The following is a 19034-nucleotide window of genomic DNA, read 5'->3' on the forward strand; positions in this document are numbered from 1 at the left end:
GGGACGCATACCCCTAAACATTGTGTGAATCTAAGTTTGGCCTCATTGAGGGGCAGTATTTCAATATGAGCAGAAAAATGAGAGTACCCCTAAACATTTTTAAAGAGGGGGAAAAAACACTGCATGAATACATCCCTCAACTTGTACTATTCATTGAAACATCCAAGCTGTGCCTTGAACAAGTTGGCAGTTGGCGGGGAACTAAGCGCGGCCTTCCATCAACGGCTGCCGCCTGGCGACAAAGCACGCGGGCGGGCGGGTCGCTACGGGGGCGGAGGCGGGCAGGCTCAACGGCCACCACTACCCCGTCGCCGCGCAGGCGCGGGGCTGAAGGCGCGCGCCGCCGGCTCCCGCTTCTCCCACTGTCCTGCCAACCAGCGGCCGTTTGAGGAGGTGAAGAGCGGGAAGGCGAGGGACGAGGCGGCGGCGGCGCCACCACAGCGAGGGAGGAGGAGGAGGACAGGATGGCGGACAACGACCCTCAGAGCGCCAGGGAGCTCTCTCAGTTCGTGAGTGCTGGACGCTGCCTCGCACTTGGCGGCGCCTCTCGGGGCTGCGTGGGTTTTAGCCCAAAGGCTGCGCCTCCCTCACGAAATGTGTCGCTGCGTGGAGTGAGGGGACGGGTCTCGTCGCTGTTTTGGCAATAAATAGGGCGTGGGAAATGGGGTACTACTTCTAGCGGGTCAGGGAGAAATCCAGCCGTCGAAGATTTCGCCAACTTGGAGCCGCAGGGAAGGCGGTCCATATGGGGGGGGGGGTTCTTGCCTCTCAGAAAAAAGTAGCTGAAGGCAGAAAGGGCAGAAATACGGAAATAGAAGGGACGACGACGACACGGTTATTCCTCTTAACTGAAGGTGTCACGTCCTATGTTGCCACTCTGGTAGTTAATACCACTTTCAACTTTGCCTTTACTCCAGGAAATGAGACTATATACTTTTAATTCGTATCACAGTCCTAACCAGGAGATAATAAACGTGAAGTATTCAGATAAGTGCAGGAGTCTTCAAACGATACTTTCATTTTAGTAATTAATCCTTGCCCCTGTTTCATTTTCGTACTTCACAGGCGTGTCATATAGGTTGTGCCACACAAAGAAATCTTAGCCGATTAATAATGAGTTTTAGTCAAATCGGTTCCCGTCTGTCTGCCCAAATCAGCATACAAGACAAAGCGGCTTTAAAGGAGAAACAGTTTGTTCTCATCTTAGACTTAGCTGATGTACACATGAGCTGCAGAGGCAACGAGGACTTGTATTGCATTTCAAAAAACTATTAACAGTGCAATAATCTTATCACTGTAGCTTTTTAGTTGATGAGACTGCTATATTGCATTAACTAATTAATCAACAAAAGGTTGCTGTACTAAAAGCCACCAACCGGAAATTCATATTTGTTATAGGGGGATTTCCAAGATGGCGAACGGCACTTAGTCAGCGTGAGTGTGAGCTCCCTGATTTATCTTTTAACATTGTTTTAATGAGTATAGAAACCTTTTAACTTTTAACTTTAGTTTTTAGTTTTTAGTCTTAGTTTTAAATTAGTAAGTAGGAGGACGCCTTTTTCTATCGGGGAGACAACCATTAACCTTGAAACTGGGGCGGTTGCATGAAGAGAGAAATGACTAAGCAACTATACAGCCCTGCTTGTGGGAGAGGAACTGGGAAACGTACCAGAGATTCTAGAGATATAGACGACACAGAGGAACTGAGATGCCTGCCTCTTGCTAAACAAACAAAAATTAGTGAATCTGAAAGTACAAAGGATATTTTTAATATCCCGGTTTCAAACTCTTTCACACTGCTAGCAGAGATGAATGACGAGGAATCCAGTGTGAAAGAACCTTTTGATAACCTGCCTACTAAACCTTCAAGCAATAATAATACTGGCATCCACTCGAATGTTTGCACTAGAGCCCGTGAAAGCTGCATTGACGAGATACTATTTGAACACTCGACTACTTTAGACCTGGTTGCTAGAACAGTGGACTATATCTTTAAATACATAAAAGACATCCGAGGATCCTTGGAGAAGATTATCTCGCTTGTATCCCTAACAGGTAAAGACAGTTCCCCTGATGTTCCACCTGAGATGAAGCCCTTACAAATGCCCAGAGCACCCGTTTTACCTCATACCTCCTGTATAATTCCTCAAGCTGCTGGCAATCAGAAAAGTGAGCAAGGTGAGCAAATAAGAAGGAACAACACTCTGCACCTCCTCACAAACTGCTGCTGCAAGCTACCAAAATCTGCCTAACGGTTTGCCCCTTTAGAGGCAAGGTGATAAACTGGCATTATAAGAGTGATATAAGGAGATACCTAGCGGAGCTTCTGAGGGTAACCCCTAGCTCTATTGACCTGAAGCATATTGATCATATTAGCAGCAGACCTCAAAGGCAGAGAGTGCTGCTCTCCTTTAAAACCAAAAAGCTCCCTGCACTTATTATGTCCTCAAGAAGCCTTCTAATGAACTATGGAATCCTTGCTACAAGAGTCTTTACCAATACCAAGATCTGCCCCCTCTTACCAAACTGCTTGTTCAAAAAGAAAGCAGATAAGTCTGAGGGTCCGCCAATTGCCACGACCCCAACTCCCCTGGCCGCAGATCTAATCAGCTGGTTTGACGCCCCCCTGCCTCCACTGACAAAGGCTATACATTTGGAGAATTCTACGGAGCGTGAGTTACTTCTATCCTTCTCCCAATTGCCAAAACTGGAGCGAACAGAGATAACGGACAGATTGGACGAGTTGCTACTCTGTCTCCGTAACTCAGAAGATCATGCTCATGTAAATAAGATGAATTCCTCACCAATTGTAGATCAGGCTACACAAGCCCAAGTGGTACCTGCTTTAACGACCTTTGATCTGCAACCTGGCTGTGCACAGCCTCGGGATGTCAAGCCCGGGCAGGATACAGTGGAAGATTCGACAACCCTCTGGTCAAATTCGGAAGCTGTGGCAAGACTGGATGCTCTTTTGGAGGCAAACCGAAAAGGATGCCTTCCACCTGCCTTACACTGCATGTTCCCTACAGCATCTGCAGATCCAAAAGGCCCACCCCCCTCAATCTTAGAGCATACTTTAAATGTAGAGTCTATGGACCTGTCGTTAAGTGATACTCCTGTGCACCAGAATCCATCCCTGCAGCTACCAATAATTAAGCCTCAATCCATGGCTGCTGCTGCGGTAAGTGGTGCTCGGAAATTGCCTGGTAAGCAAGCTACAATTACTTCCTTCTTCCAGCCTATTGTCCCCCCTCGCCGCATGCATTCCCAGGTGGATTCTGCCGTGCTGGTTCCGCAAGGCCCAGCATGACTCGAAGGGGTGACCAGGAGATTACTTACTTTCTTATCCTGGAATGTAGCTGGCATTAAACCTAAGCTGATGGATCCATCCTTTGTCGCCTACATAAAAGGCAGTCATATTCTTTTGCTGCAAGAGACCTGGGCTTGTGAGGGCTTCTCCCTATCAGGGTATAAGGGCTTCTACCTGAATGCACATCAGAATTTACTATCTCCTGGCAGACCACAAGGTGGGTTGGCTACCCTAGTTTCTTTGGCCTTAAACCTGCAGGTGGAACAAATCGACATCCAGTCGTCATCCATGCTGGGTGTTAAGCTACAAACAGCGGAGGAAGTGTTCGTGGTGATTAATGTTTATTTGCACCCAATCTATAAGAAAAACCTGGTGGACCAAAGATGGAGGGAAATTCAACAGACTCTTGAAACTCTCCTAGAGAAATATCCTGAAGCCACCTTCCTAGTTGCAGGAGATTTCAATGGCCGATTGTCTCACTCTGATAAATCATTATTTGCTAAATATAATAAATATCCCTCACTACCCATTTTAACCTCAGACCTTTTACCCAGGAATTTTAAAGACAGTGTTGCTACATATGCAGGTTTTAAATGTAGACAAACTTTGATGGCTCTTAATTTTCACCTTTTAAACGGAGCTCTCAGTTCTGATTACCCTGCCGAATTTACTTTCTGGTCAGGCTCCCGAGCCTCTACCATAGACTTTATTTGGACATCAGTAGACCTAATTCCCAAAATTTCCAACTTTAGGGTGGTAACGAGGCTGGAAAGTGACCATTTTCCATTAGAACTTTCTCTGACCCTGGATGGAGAATTGGCTACCTATTCCTGCGTGCCTATTACAAATAACCAGCTTCAGATGAGGCCCACTGCCTTAAAATGGACCGACAATATGGCTCAACGGATAAATGAACTCCTTTGGTCTGACCAACTGCAAGAGACAAGGGACTCCCTTATCCAGGCAGTTGAGCCACTGCCAATATATGACAATTTAGTAGAACTGCTAAAACCTTCGTTGGCTAAGACCCCGGTAATGAATAGTAACCATTTCTCTCATAAAAAGTGGTTTGATGAGGAATGTAGGCACTTCAAGAACAACCTATATAATGAATTCTTGGCATATAGGGCATCAAATGACTCCGCACCTAGCAGTCACCTTATGAACCTCAAGAGAAGGTATAAAGCACTATTAAAGGAAAAGAAGCGTGCGGCAGAAAGAAATGATTGGAAGAACCTTCTAAAAGCTGCAGAAAATAGAAATCCCTCCTCCTTTTGGCACCAAATTTCCAGATACCTGGGTAGACCGTTGTCAAGGATAGAACCCCAAATTTCAGCTGACACCTGGGAAAGCTTCTTCTCCGTTTTACATGCAGCTCACGCAGCTAGCGGAGGAAGGTTAGATTTGGCCCCCTTGCCAGAGTGGGATCCTGTTACCTGCTCTGAAGTGGAAACACTTATAGGCCAATTTGAGGCGGGCAAGGCACCCGGAGACGATCTTATTTCCATAGATGTTATTAAAGCCAATAAGGATTGGTGGTGTCCACCCCTAGCAGCTCTTTTTACTTATATAAACAAAACAGCACAATTTCCTCCAAGCTGGAACTCTGCACTGATTGTGTTAATTCACAAGAAAGGGCCGCGCACAGACCCGGCCAATTTTAGACCAATTAGCCTGCTAAATGTTATCGGGAAGATCTATTCAAGATTTCTACTTAACAAATTAACGACCTGGATGGAAAGCAACAATATCATCGCAGAGGAACAGGCGGGTTTCCGCCCCGGAAGATCAACAACAGACCAAATCTTAATCCTAAATCACTTGGCCACCAAGTACGCTGGCAATGGCCTAAAAGCCCTCCACGTCGCCTTTATAGACTTTAAGCAGGCCTTTGATCTAATTCCCAGGAACCAGCTATGGACAAAATTGGCAGCGACATCTATCGACCGCCGCCTTCTCTTGCTGATTATTAATTTGCATACAAATACCCTCTTGAGGATTAGGATAGATAGTAAGGGGCTAGTCTCCAATCCGGTTGCCACCACTAGGGGGGTAAGACAGGGCTGTTTGCTTGCCCCTGCTCTGTTTAACTTCTATATTAATTCGCTAGTGGTGCATATGGCAAATGCTGATTTCCATCCACCAAAACTGGCAGGACGAGCCTTGAATGTCCTACTGTATGCGGACGATGCCGCCCTATTAGCTACCTCCCCCATCGGATTAAGGAGGATGCTTCGAGCTCTTCATGAATATGAGACCCAACACGAGCTCCAATTAAATTATGCCAAGACCAAAATAATGGTCTTTGCTGCTCGACCGAAACCTAATTTATGGTCAATTAATGGTATTCCTTTAGAGCAGGTCAGTTGCTTCAAGTACCTGGGTCAGGTTGTAAGATCAAATAGGTCCTTCCTGGCGCACAGAGAATACATAGCCTCGAATGCATCCAAAGCAGCCCTGATGATTAGAACCCTGTACTCCAAGAAACAGGCACAAACTGTCAATGTTGCCTTACGTCTCTTTAAAATGAAAGTCCTCCCTCTTCTGCTGGTGGGCATTGCCTTGGGCTCACGTAGGGATTTTGAAAAATTGGAATCTATCCAAACCCAATTCCTCAGGGCCATACTCAGGATCCCCCCCTCTGTGGCAGGTGCGATCATGAGACTGGAAACCGGTTGTCAAGCCTTTAGGTATGTGGCCCTGAAAGCGAAGTTATGGCTATGGCTCAAGCTCTGTTTCAGACCGGTGGGTTTGGCCCCCTTGATTCTGAGGGATAACTTTAAATCTCCATGGGAAGGGGAGATAGTGGAGGAAGTGCAGAAGTGTGGGTTGTCCTCCCTTTATATAGAGTCCATGACGTATAGCCACGCAAAGGCGGTGATCGCGCAAAGATTAAGGGATATTGCCAGACAGGAGGACATAGCCCGTGTGAAACCTGGGTTGTTTCTGGGGGAGCAGTTGTATCGGGCTGCTCCAGCTCGCTACCTGGCGGATATCCACTACGTGGAATACCGCAGACTATTTACTGCGGCTAGGCTGAATGTTCTTGACTCGGCGGTCCTGAAGGGAAGATATGGAGGAGTCCCATATGACCAGAGATTATGCCACTGTGCATTGGGTGAGGTAGAATCCACAGAGCACATTTTATTGAGCTGTCCCTTCTACAACGATTTAAGACAGTATCTTATAACTCCATACTTACCCCAGCTCAGTTCCCGACAAAGAGGAAAGCAGACAGCATATCTGCTAAATAAGTCTTCTGGGAAAACAACCTTGTCAGTGGCTAAATTTCTTTTCCTGGCACTCAAGTGTCGGAAACGTATAATTGAATGCTTTGACGTGGGTTATCTGTGAGAGATCTAGTACTGTGGCCCTACCTTACTTATGTACCTTATGTAACTTATGATGTTATAGTTTATAATTATTGTGTAATGTTTTAATTCTGACTATCGGTCGAATAAAGAAATTGATTGATATTTGTTATAAGTAACAAAAGCCACAAGGGGAAGTGTTCCTACTTGAATTCTATATATCTTAATCACAATTGGTAGAGTAAATGTAACTTTTAAAGTACCGTATATACAATACAATCATCCTCTCTCAGCTGGATATGGGCCTGTTTTCTATTTTTAGGATGCTGACAGGTACAGAGATACTAACTTTACAATACACGGTTGTTGCACACTCTTCTTACAAGATTCTCATTTCCCAATAGCATGTTACATAATGGATTCATGCTTGAGCTTCTTTGTTCTTTTATAATCACACATTGATAATTATAGCTTCCATGTCAAATATAAATTCTTGGTGTGCCAAGCACTTATGCAATCATTTCTGCCCCCACCCCTGAGCATATTAGTAGCATTCACACGTAAACAGAAATGTTACAGAGAAAAAATATGTTGTTGAAACAGATTGGCAGAGCCATCTCATCATGATGGGTGGGCAGATTTAATGGTGGAAGAAGCACTGTATCTGAGTCCCACTGGGCTTTCATTCAGTTTTCTTTCCCAACAATTTCAGTGTTCTTGTTTTTTGTCTCATTTGGTTTTCAGTTTTGCTCCTATTGAGTCCCATGGGACAAATTCCCTACACCAGCTCCAGGGCTGGTGTAGTTTTCTTCTAATTTGGAGGGTCTATCCAGGAAATGGAGACTTTGGATCCACTGCCTCATTCAATCTGCCCTCCCCCAGATAATGAGCCATCTCCTTGCATCAGAGCACTGGTGCTGCAGAGCTGAAACCTCTGTGGCCACAGCAAAGAGTTCTCAAAGAATGAAATTCTCTCTCCACATTCATAGTGAGGCATCTACAATATCCTTTGCCCTTGAGAAAGCTTCTCAGTGACCATAGGACTATGCTTTTCCATTCATAATCTTACTTTTCCTCTGGGTCCCTCTATCCTTACTGTATCCAGACCTCTACTGCACTGTTGTTTTAAACCACAATTTTCCTTGGTCCCTGAGCCATGGGCATAGCCAGGATTTATTTTAGGGGGGCAGACATTATGTTGGGGGGCAGAACCGAGTAATCCGCAATGCAATTGGTCAGTTAAGTATTTTTATTTATTTACTTGATTTAGGGGGGCAGCGGCTCCCCCTGGCTACACCCATGGGTCCCTCCATTCTTGCTTTACTCAGATATCTGTACTTGTTTAAAACACCCACTTTTTTCTTTCAGGATTCTTTCCTTCTCACTGTACTCAACCTTTTCCCTCTTCCATTCCTCAGCTGACTCATGTGAGAGAGATAAAGGATGTGGAGCCCTAAAATATTCCATTGTATGAAGGTACTTTACGCAAACCTCTGCCAATGTTCAAAATTGCTGTTCTCCTTTGTTTCTTCCATTCCTGCTTTATTCAGTCGCCTGTTGTTTTGAGCCACTATTTTATCCCTGTCAGTATCTCTCCCTTCTCACTCCCATGCCATGGCCACTGGTGTTATATAATCTGCCTTTTCTTTTGCTCCACTACCCTGACTTCATGCAAATTCAGGATTGTGATGAAGCCCATTGCACGTAGGAAGACATTCTTCTTTCTTCTGAGTATACATGCACTTTACAATACCTTCCTTTAGTCAGCCTTAATATGTAGCTAGCATTTCCTATCCCAGTGTACAAAATCCAAGCCGACTATTTTGATGCCATTTTATTACAGCAAATTGATGGACTCATTTTCCAACAGCATAAACACGTTTTGCTAACAGTATCCTTTTTCCAGGCAGAAAATCTACTACAACAGTTACAGGAAAACTTTCAAGCACTGACGGACAAATTACTTCTAAGAAATATCCTTTTCAGTTTATTTTCTAAAACTAATCACAAATTCTGCCGATTGATCACACTTTTGAAGCCATTTATGTAACCTGCTTGATTTATAATTACCATTTTTTTTTTCAAAATAACTGCTTATGATTCTAAAAGTTGGATAAAAATACATTCAAATATATTGTAATAATTGCTAAAAAGAAATTGTACTAATTGCCTGGAACAGTAATCAGTGATGGGAATCCAATAAATCTTATGCAAATACATAAGGGAGCCCAGTAGCTCTCATTTATTACTTCAGTCCACCAAGGGCCATTAAAGGGCCATAGAGAAGCTATACCAGTCATTTATACTGACCAATGCCAAAACAAAAATCTTATGCCTACACAGAAGTAAGTTCCATTGAATTCACCGAGCATGCATATAGGATTGCAGCCTGTTTTCTCAGTCAAAACCACTCTTGACTGGCATGTCCTTCAGTTTCATGTCACTTTGAGCATTAGACAATACCTGGTGAAAGGGCAATCTGTCTTTCCACTGCTTGATTACTAATGACAAAGAAAACAACCACAATGCTCTTTAACCTTTTATTACCAGATGAAATGGGCGAGCGCATAGATGATTTAGAGAAGCATGTTACTGGACTAATGGCACAAGCTGGGATAGAAAACACCAGTGAAGAACTAACGGTAAGATTCTGGCTTTGTAAAATAATGTGGTATTGATAGTCATCTGTCTGGGAGTATAATATTTCTGAAACACCAGTTCAGACGAAAACACTCTCAGTGTTCTTTTTGTTTGGGCTGCAGTAATACATTACATTACATTACATTGATTGATTGACTGACTGACTGACTGATTGGTTGAAGATTAATAGCCACCCTTCAGTGATAGATTTATTGATAAAATCCTTTTCAAAACAAAACCTTTTTCTTTCTTAAAAAGACCAGCAAATAGCTCAACAGAGAAGGCTAAATCAATGATTCATTTAAAAAAATTTAAGTCATGAATACATTTTTTACAAACAAAATTTAAAGTACCTGAGCAAACTAGTACATTTATTTAGCTCGTACATGTCAAAAATCCTGAGTGTAGGACTGCGCTTCACAGAGAAGGCTCTTCCATGTCATTACCAAATTAGCATCTCCTAACAATAGAAAGTGAGGGAAATCCCCCTCTGCTAATATTAAAGCATGGACAGGCTAATAGAGGTAGAAGTTAACTCAAGCCAATGAGAGAAGCAGTTATTTTAAGAGTGTATTCAACAACTGAGTACTCAAAAGTGCTTGGGTGTGGAAAAGAAGGTATGAATGCATAGTAGTTTAATTACAATGCAAATGTAGGTGAGTTTCTGCAAGACAGAGAACACTCAACTGAGTGTAGGGAAGACATGCAGTTACAGATAGTTCAGGGAAACTAAAATTAAGTAGATGCAGCGTGTTGCAGAAGAATGGCATAGCAGATGCCTGTTTAGTATAGCTAAATATTCTGTCATAAGAATATTCTGACATTATATTGTTCTAGTACAAAAAAATTCACCAGAAAAATGTGTCTACTCATTCAATGGCATTCTTTTCATTATAAATTAGAAGAATATGTAAATGTGTAATGTGATAATGAAAGTCTATTTAGAGGCCAAATTCAGGCCTGATGGTTTCATTTTCCTAATTTTAACTCAAGCCTTGTGCTAATATTAATTTTGTGCAGCACTGAAGAGGGAGACATGAAAACGACAAAAAACCTACGCTTGGAACTGAATAACTGTATAGCTATAGCGGAAGAAAAATCAAGCAGAGCATGTAAAGTCACTTGCATTCATTATTTCTCTAATGAAGGTATCATTTGCTTTTAAACACTTTCGCATGAGTCAAAGTCATTATTCATCCTTGAGATCGGTGGACTACTTAAGTTTACCTGTGTGTCTAACATTGGAATCACCCCAACGAACACTGAAACCTAGTTTACTGTAACAGTGAAGACCATGGTGATTCATATTTTTATCAGCATAATATAAACAAACACAGATTATGTTCATGTAAGTTTCCATTGTATTTTTGCCCACGGGTTCTTATCTTTCCCTAGGGTTGTCCGGTGTGCCAGTTTTGTTGCTCAACAACTTTGGGCAAAACTAAATAAAGCTCAACAACCCTACTTTTCCTCTTGGTAGATCATACAGGGATAAATGTTATGAGCACCAGATGAGAAGAGACCATACTAAGACTAACACAACTGGGAAAAAGTTCAGATGTTTGCATTCTCCTATGTTCCCTCCTCCCACCTCATTGGCTGACTAGTACCTGTATGAGTTGCATGTTTTGAACTCTGACCACTGCATGCCACTGGAGCACAGACCAGCCAGAACTAAATTGATTTTAATTCTCAGGATAAATTCAAGATATTAGGTGTCTTAATTATGTAAGAACCGTAACCCAGAAGCACACAAGCCCATGTCAACTTGTAACACCATATGTGAATTACACAAATAAACCTAGGAACCAGTGGCAGGTTTATAGATACGCACAGAATTAGGGCCCCCTGAGGCTGAGCAGCCCCAAAATTATTAATATAAATTTTTAACTGAGAGGATACTTTTGAAACAAACAAGGAATTGCCACTGCTGAATTATAGTGCTTTAGTTTTGTTTCTACAAAATATTTGTGTGTAGAGGCCAAACAAAATATTTCTTTTTGAAGGAAATTCCTATATATCTCCTTTCAGTAAAAACTGTAGTAAGTAAAGGTAATGGACTCATGGACAGTTAAGTCCAGTCAAACTTGACTATGGGGTGTGGCGCTCATCTCGCTTCAGGCCGAGGGAGCCGGTGTTTGTCCAGACAGCTTTCTGGGTCATGTGGCCAGTATGACTAAACCACCTCTGGTGCAACAGAACACTGACGGAAGCCAGAGTGCATGAAAATGTCGTTTAGTTTCCCGTCACAGCGGTACCTATTTATTTCCACTGGTATGCTTTCGAGCTGCTAGTTTGGCAAAGCTGGGACAGAGCAACGAGAGCTCACCCCATCGCACAGATTCGAACTGCTGACTTCATAATAATCAAGCCGAAGAGGCTCAGTGGTTTAGACCACAGCACCACCCTTTACCTTTTTAAAAACATAGCATAATTATGCTAAGAGGGGAGGAAATAAAAGAAGGGAGGAAAGTTGCCTTTTTTCTTCAAAGACATCCTGGGACATGTATTTCTTTTTGGCCAGCAATGGATACTGTCTGCCTTCCAACTTTCTTGAAAAATCTATACTGGAACTGCTTTAGGCTCTGAAAGTGGAACACATAAAACACTGACTGAATTCCCTTATTACAATGATTACTTAATATTACAGTGATTTGTATCAGTTGGTGCTATGCATGTTTTCTGGTATCCATGACACTTTAGATTCCCAGATTCTAAAGGTGAGCCTTAAACAATTGCTTGAATCCAAAATTCCTGCTCTGTAAGGCACTTTCTACTTGCTCACATGAGAGGGATCATTCCAATCCCTCCTATCTACAGACCTTCACATCCCATGTCCACCAACCCAGCCATCTGGTGATAAGAGAACAGTATTTGGATCCAAGCCAATCACAAAAATGTGCCTTGTGGGACTTATACCGTGGTACCTTGGTTCTCGAACTTAATCTGTTCTGGGAGTCTATTTGACTGCCAAAATAGTTCAAAAACCAAGGCATGGCTTCCGATTAACTGCAGGAGCTTCCTGCACTCAATCGGAAGCCGTGTTGGACGTTCAGCTTCCAAAAAATGTTCACAAACCGGAACACTTACTTCTGGGTTTGTGGCGTTCGGGAGCCAAGCCCTTCAAGTACCAAGGTACCACTGTACTGTATTTTTGTATTTTTATATTCTGATGAAATATGGTTTATGTTGTCTAGAGGCATTTGTTATGTTTCAACTGGACATAGCTCAGTCCATTCCTATAAAAAATAATAGTTTTATAAAAATAATATTCTGAAAAATGTAAGATTCAAAACACTATGTGTAAAAGACATACTTTATTTCTAAAATCAAGCAAGTTTTTTTGCTTAAAAAATAAGATAACATATTTACATATATTCAAAAATATATTCACAATGGGGACGAAAGCAAGAAAGAACACTTTATACAAAGTTTGAGTTTACGAAGCTCCAGAAGTAGACTTGTAGTAAAATGATCAAATGATCAATATCTGTATTTGGTTGAGTAGTCCTTGGGTGATACAACAAGACCTCTACCTTTACGTGCTCCTCTATAAACTGTTTCTATGATGTCAATCATCTCTTGTTTGTCCTCCATTGCCCAGTTAATTTTGTTGTTGTTACCAGTGCCTAAATCAATCATTATGTGCTTGTTTCTTTAAGAAAGGAAAGAAAAATGGGGAAGGATATTATTAATATATTATAGTTACATAGTATTTCATGTAGCCCCCATGTTCTGCAATATATACTCCTCCCTATCTCCATCTCCATTTGGGCAGGATGGAGTGATTTACTTTAATGTATATTTCCTTTATACTAAAACTAGATTAGATTAATGGGGTTGTATCCAGTGCTGTACCAGTGGTATTCAACAGAAATTTGTAGGATTACAGACATCAATAAAGTTACTCTATTCTGCAGCTTATTTAGTTGCACTACATGACACAAATAAACAGATTCAGTCAAAAATTAGAGAAAGCCTGGAAAACACTTATCAGCTTAAAATATACAAGTTATAGTATACCTGAAGAAAAACATGACCGTACAGGGATCGTACAGTTCATACATCTTGTTGAAGTCTGGCACTTCGGTGATATCCACAAGATAAATAACAGCAAAATTTTTCACCTATGGGAGAGGAATGTGTGTTTAGAACATACTACGTTCTAAAACATTAATTGTAAGCAAAATAGCTTCACAATACAGTGTTACCTCGGGTTACAGACGCTTCTGGTTACACGATTTCGGGTTGCACACTGTGCCGGACCCGGAAGTACTGGAACAGGTTACTTCTGGGTTTTGGCAGTCGCGCATGCGAAGCGCTAAATCGCGCTTTGTGCATGTGCAGAAGCACCAAATCACAACCCACGCGTGCGCAGACGTGGCGCTGCGGGTTGCGAACATGCCTCCCGCACGGATCATGTTTGCAACCCAAGGTTCCACTGTATTGAAGTTTACAGAGAAACATGCTCACTGGGATTTGCTTCCCAAAGGATACAAGTCTTTCCCATTTTGTTTCAAAACGAAAGACACACATAACAAGAACTGAAACACAGAATACGGTTTTATATTTTAGATATGTTCAGGTCCGATCCATTTGCACTATGCCCAGTAGCAGCCAGAATTCAACGTTTGTTCTTCTGCAAGCTTTAGGAAATCTCAAGTTGTTAAGTATTAATTTGCACATAATCTTCATTAGTTTACAGCTCCCACCCAATGCAGTAGGTCATACTGATACTGTGGCAGTGATGATTGAAACAGCTTAATTTTAAAAAATACACTGTTCTGCAATTGCCAATGAGTTTAACACTTCAGACATATTTTACTAGTATATAAGAGATTTGGGAAGGAAGAAAAACAAGAAGGTCAGGGTTGCCAGTGTGGTGTCTGTGGGCCACAGTGTACCCACCAGTATCTCCTATAAGACCCACAAAAAGTCTCAGTAAATATCCCTTCAAAAATTCACAATACAAGAAACTTTGCTGTTTCTGCTCAGTTCCTGTTTACCTCTCCTATATTAGACACACACCTGTAAACACATCCATATTTCACTGGATGCCAGGACTGGATACAAAAAGGTTCAAAAAGGGGTGAGGGGCTGCCAGCTCTGCAGGAAAAGGGTGACATAACTGGGCTCCTGAGCCTCACGGGGGGCCACAGAAAGAATGTAGTTGGTAAAGGGAGCCGTGGACCCAAAAAGGTTGACAACCTTTGCAACACACTAATATACACATAAACCTGTAAGAACCTATGCATAAGTATCTATTTTTAATACAGTGGAATATATGTTTCTTAAGGCACTTATAACCCTACTGCAAGACTTAGAGAATTCTGAAAATTTAAAAATATGTGACCCTTGTGTTAGTATTAAAACCCTAAAACATGATGCCAAACCCTCAATGCTCAAAGACCAGGAAATAAAAAGTCTCATTATGCCAAGGAGTTCATTTTTGATTTTGAATGCTAGAGACAGAAAGACCCCATTCCGCTTACAAAACAGTAATTTCCAAAATGGTTTTACAATCAATCCATCTCCCAGGGACTATGGGAATTGTAGCTTTGTAAGGGAATAGGGGTCTAGCAGCTCTCAGCTCCTTTGACAAACTAGTTCTAAGGGTCCTTTGGGGGAATCTATGACTGTTTAAAATGGTATGACACCGCTTTAAATGTTTAGTGATGATGGGGTCAGATATGCAGCTCATAAGAACAGAAGTAGACAAATATTATTAAAAGCCTTTTTCTTTAGCGGCACATATTGGCAAACTTTTTGTTTTGCTGGACCTGACAGGAAGTCACTGTTGTCCAAAACACGTATGTTAACTTTTACACCCCAGAACTGCATGGTTATATTGGAAATTATGCATAGTGTATCAGAGAAGGAGCATAAACAGTGGAAGAACAAGCTGCACTTACTGGAAATTCTATCTAAGATAGTGACCAGCATGGAAACTGGAAACTTCAGTGCTCACTGTCAACTAAATTTTCTCCCAGTGCAGAATATAACTGTAGCATAACAATAGGTTTGCATGATGGTTCTAGTGTAAATATGCAGTACAACTGATTACTCACTCTTTGTACAGCAGTGATATCCGAACAGGACTTGTAAGCAAGAAGATGAGGAAGGATCACCCTCTTTAATCTGCTATTTCTGCAGAGGGAGATGTTCAAATACAAAGTTACATTGTTCTTTTTCCCCCACGTAAAATTTAAGTGCCAATATGCTTGCCAAGTTACTAGTTTTTCAACTACAGTGGACGCTCGGGTTGCGAACGTGATCCGTGCGGGATGCACATTTGCAACCCGCAGCAGCGTGTCTGCACACGCGTGGGTTTCAATTCAGCACTTCTGTGCATGCGCAAAGCGTGATTTAGCACTTCTGCGCATGCGCGACTGCCGAAACCCGGAAGTAATCCGTTCCAGTACCTCCGGGTTTCAGTGGTCCACAAACTGAAAAAAATGCAACCTGAAGTGTCTGTAACCCGAGGTAGGACTATATTACTATCTATAAAAGTATTCCAAAGAATATTATGTCCTTTTCCTTGACATTTCCTTGACAATGTTTCTCCCACCTATTAATATTTCTAGCTATATCTTCCTTTAAAATGTCAAAATACTAAATAGTTCTGTCTCAATTTTGGTACATGAACTTACTATATTTGCCCTGAAGTTTAAAGTCAATTTGTCTTTTATTGCTCAGAAGCAGTAATACAAGCAATTGGATTGCCTTTAGGGTTGTTTTCGTAACAGTTTGAATTCTATGCTGTTATTAATAGCATATGTATGAATTTTATTATTTTAGTTTTCACAAAAACTTCTGCAATGCAATTTTATATAAGGTTAGATCCAAAGGCGCCCTTCATGTGACAGAAAGAGTCCTATTTTATTTCAGCCCCCATAACGTCTGCAACTACCTTTAGCATATTTGCTGCTTTAAAATATATGCCAAACCTCCCTCATCTACCACCTATCCAAGTACCAGTAAATTCTTTACAATGGTATAGAACACTGTTTTTCAAACTATGTTCCAATAATGCAGAGGTTCCTGGAAGCTTGAAGGCATTCTTAATATCAGCACCCAAACTGTGGAATGCCCTTCTTTCCCAGATCCAACTGGTGCTGAAACTGATAGATTTTCAGCAACAGTTAAAAACATTCGCCCAGGTTTTTTGCTAAACTGGTATACAGTTGTGTAGCCTGCTCTCAGCGACTTATCAATCTGTTGTGATTAAGAATTTTTAGCATTTTATTTGTTTTATGAAAATGATTTCATTGTGAGTGGTGTATTTATTTTGTATATTGTAAAACATTCTGGGATCATTTTTAATGATAAACAGGTTAGATGAATATTAAGATCAGCATTAGGTCTACCCTAAACTATGGCTTGCAAATGCCTATCAATCTTCCTCTCTGATAAAAAGCTAGGGTTCCATTCTAGGATATAATTTCAATTAACATGATGCAATAATCAGATCTGAAAGGCTTATCCAGGCCTTTACATGAGGTAGTTATACCCCTAGAACTTTCTTCAATAATGCAGGAGTGTTGCAGCAGATAGGTAAAGAGCAAGCGTCCTCAACCTCGGCTCTCCAGATGTTTTTGGCCTACAACTCCCATGATCCCTAGCTAGGAGGACCAGGGGTCAGGGATGATGGGAATTGTAGTCTCAAAACATCTGAAGGGCTGAGGTTGAGGAAGCCTGGTAAAGTTTTTCAGTAGAAAAGCTGATTTGGAAACAATTACTCTACAGTAAGAAACAGTTAACAAACAAAATTAAAGGACCACAACTGCATAAAACAATCAAACGAATGGCAATGTAACATTGAGGAAATACAAGAACTTTGCCTTGTTCTGCCTCCTTTTGTGATTCTAATTCAATTTCATTCATTGCAACCACAAAGATTATAAGTTTAGGAAAGTCAGTAACTTTTGTATTCTGGCAAGAACCAATATAATTCATTATTATAGCATAATATGAACTTTCCTTTGCTCCCCTCCCTTGTACCACTCCCACAAAATTGTGCTCCAGGGGGTTGGAAGACCCTCAGGCAGGTTTCAGGAGTGCTACAGAGGGCAGAGAGGAAGTCTCGTGATACAAGAGGAAGCCTACTCACATGACTCTGGATGTGTGCGACCTTTACTGAAAAAAATATTTTACATAAAAACCATGCATTTCAGTTGTTCCTTCTCAGATAAAAATGTAAACAAAATAATTGGCATGTTTTCTCATAAGCTTATGTTATTGGTTTAATATATAAATATGGATTAAATGGATATAATACAATATTAATAAAAATGAAATACCTTCTCAGCAATACTATATAAAACTTCGTCCATTTTCATACATGTTGGATCCCAGTCATGCCCAAAACGAATGACCACCACACGGTCTTCTTCTGAAAGAATGGCCTGGTCTACTTGCCAGCCATTATGTAAATGTGGAAGCATATACGACATTTTCAAAATATGTGTAAGACCTGTGGGAGAAAACAACAAGACAATAATTTACAGTTCAGGTTCAGGTTACAGAAAAAGGTTTGATTCAAGACAAAGCAATTTGTTAGATTTTGACTGGTAAACTCATGAAGTGAATTCTTGTGTAAGGCAAGCAAATTGTTATATAATTAGTTTACCCCGTTATTGCAGCCAAGGTTAAGCTACCACAGCAGACTGCATAGTCAATGGTGCAACATAATTAGGGATGTGTTGATGGGGGAGGTCAATTCTTCTGGTCCATGACAGTTGGTAATAAGTTCAGATTGTTCTCTCCAAAAGGAAGGAACAGAAGAACTTACAAGTGACTTTGGGGTCTGGCTGGGATCAGCCAAGAGAAAACAAGGGCACGATTAAAGGTTAATGCTAAGTTCTAAATCAGGCATGTCCAACAGGTCAAATGCAATCTACTGGTTGATCACGGAGTGTTCCTGGTCAATCTTTGGACCCCTAGCGATTTTTTTTTTTTTAAGGGTAGATCACTGCCAGTTGTTGTTTTTTTAATACTGTGAGTAGATCACAGTCTCTTGGGAGTTGGACGTGCCTGCTTTAAATGACCTGGAACCAAAAAGATAGACAGGACCATATGATACACCCCAAATATCAATATCATTTTTAAGATGCCCTTAAATTGAAGGCTAAACCTTCAGTTACCCTAGGATAAGGGCATTTTCGTGTTTTGTGCCCTGGATCTGTAACACCTTCCCCTGACATCGAGCCTGATCTCCTTCTAGGTGAAGTGAATATCATATGCCCAGGCCTTTTGAAACCATTTTATCTTACATCCTCTTAGTCAAGTCCTCTTCCCTCATGTTCCAGCTGCTCTCCTGTCTGTTCAGGTTTTGTTATATATACCATGATTGTTCTGACACTTCCAAGAGCCGTTCTGCACGTTTTCAAACCGCAGAGCAACATATAAACGCGGCCAAATAGGGTAGCGTCGTCTTGACCAGGGCTATGGCACGGGCTGTGAGATAAGAGTGGGGTAAGGAAAGCCGAGGCCGGTTTAAGGTTCCGTGGGATTCTGCAAACCCCAAGGGATGGGGAGCTTGCGGCCCTCCTAACGCTGCTGAACTCCTCCGTCTCCCGACCGTTCACCCGCCCGCGGACTCCAGCCCGCCAGATAACAGCCACTCACCGAACGCAAAGGAATAACGGCTGTAACGGCTCCCCACAGGCGCCTCGAAGGACACGTGCGCGCTCGCGACGACCGGCGGCCGCCGAACTTAGAGGCCGGGCGGGGTGGGGTGGCGAGGCGGGTAAGCGCCGCCTAATGCAGCGCTA

The 19034-nt window shown here is 41.8% G+C and overlaps 2 protein-coding genes across 6 annotated transcripts; one reads left to right on the plus strand and one right to left on the minus strand.

The window, feature by feature from the left end:
- Window positions 1-108: 108 nt before the first annotated feature.
- On the plus strand, window positions 109-12836 carry HSBP1L1 (heat shock factor binding protein 1 like 1). Of its 3 annotated transcripts, XR_013988786.1 has the most exons (5): window positions 109-393; window positions 8528-8594; window positions 9169-9263; window positions 10282-10409; window positions 10742-12836. XR_013988786.1 is itself a non-coding variant. In XM_081014328.1 (4 exons), the coding sequence occupies exons 1-4, from the start codon at window positions 124-126 to the stop codon at window positions 10285-10287; spliced, it is 438 nt and encodes a 145-aa protein (XP_080870454.1). In that variant the 5' UTR covers window positions 109-123; the 3' UTR covers window positions 10288-10427. The 3 variants fall into 3 exon arrangements, 2 of the variants coding, with proteins under 2 accessions (XP_080870454.1, XP_080870455.1); XM_081014328.1 differs by lacking the exon at window positions 10742-12836 and having other exon boundaries at window positions 10282-10427; XM_081014329.1 differs by lacking the exon at window positions 10742-12836 and having other exon boundaries at window positions 278-509; window positions 10282-10427.
- On the minus strand, window positions 12560-19001 carry TXNL4A (thioredoxin like 4A). Of its 3 annotated transcripts, none has more exons than XM_081014331.1 (4): window positions 18889-19001; window positions 17562-17734; window positions 13285-13388; window positions 12560-12916 (listed from the first exon to the last, which is right to left on the minus strand). In XM_081014331.1, exons 2-4 carry the CDS (start codon window positions 17712-17714, stop codon window positions 12745-12747), a joined length of 429 nt encoding a protein of 142 aa, XP_080870457.1. In that variant the 5' UTR covers window positions 17715-17734; window positions 18889-19001; the 3' UTR covers window positions 12560-12744. The 3 variants fall into 3 exon arrangements, with proteins under 3 accessions (XP_080870457.1, XP_080870458.1, XP_080870459.1); XM_081014332.1 differs by lacking the exon at window positions 18889-19001 and adding an exon at window positions 18534-18878; XM_081014333.1 differs by lacking the exons at window positions 17562-17734; window positions 18889-19001 and adding an exon at window positions 15330-15406.
- Between the last annotated feature and the right edge of the window lie 33 nt (window positions 19002-19034).

Source organism: Podarcis pityusensis (genome assembly GCF_964106645.2).
Source record: "Podarcis pityusensis genome assembly, chromosome: 7".
NCBI classification, from domain to species: Eukaryota; Metazoa; Chordata; class Lepidosauria; order Squamata; family Lacertidae; genus Podarcis; species Podarcis pityusensis.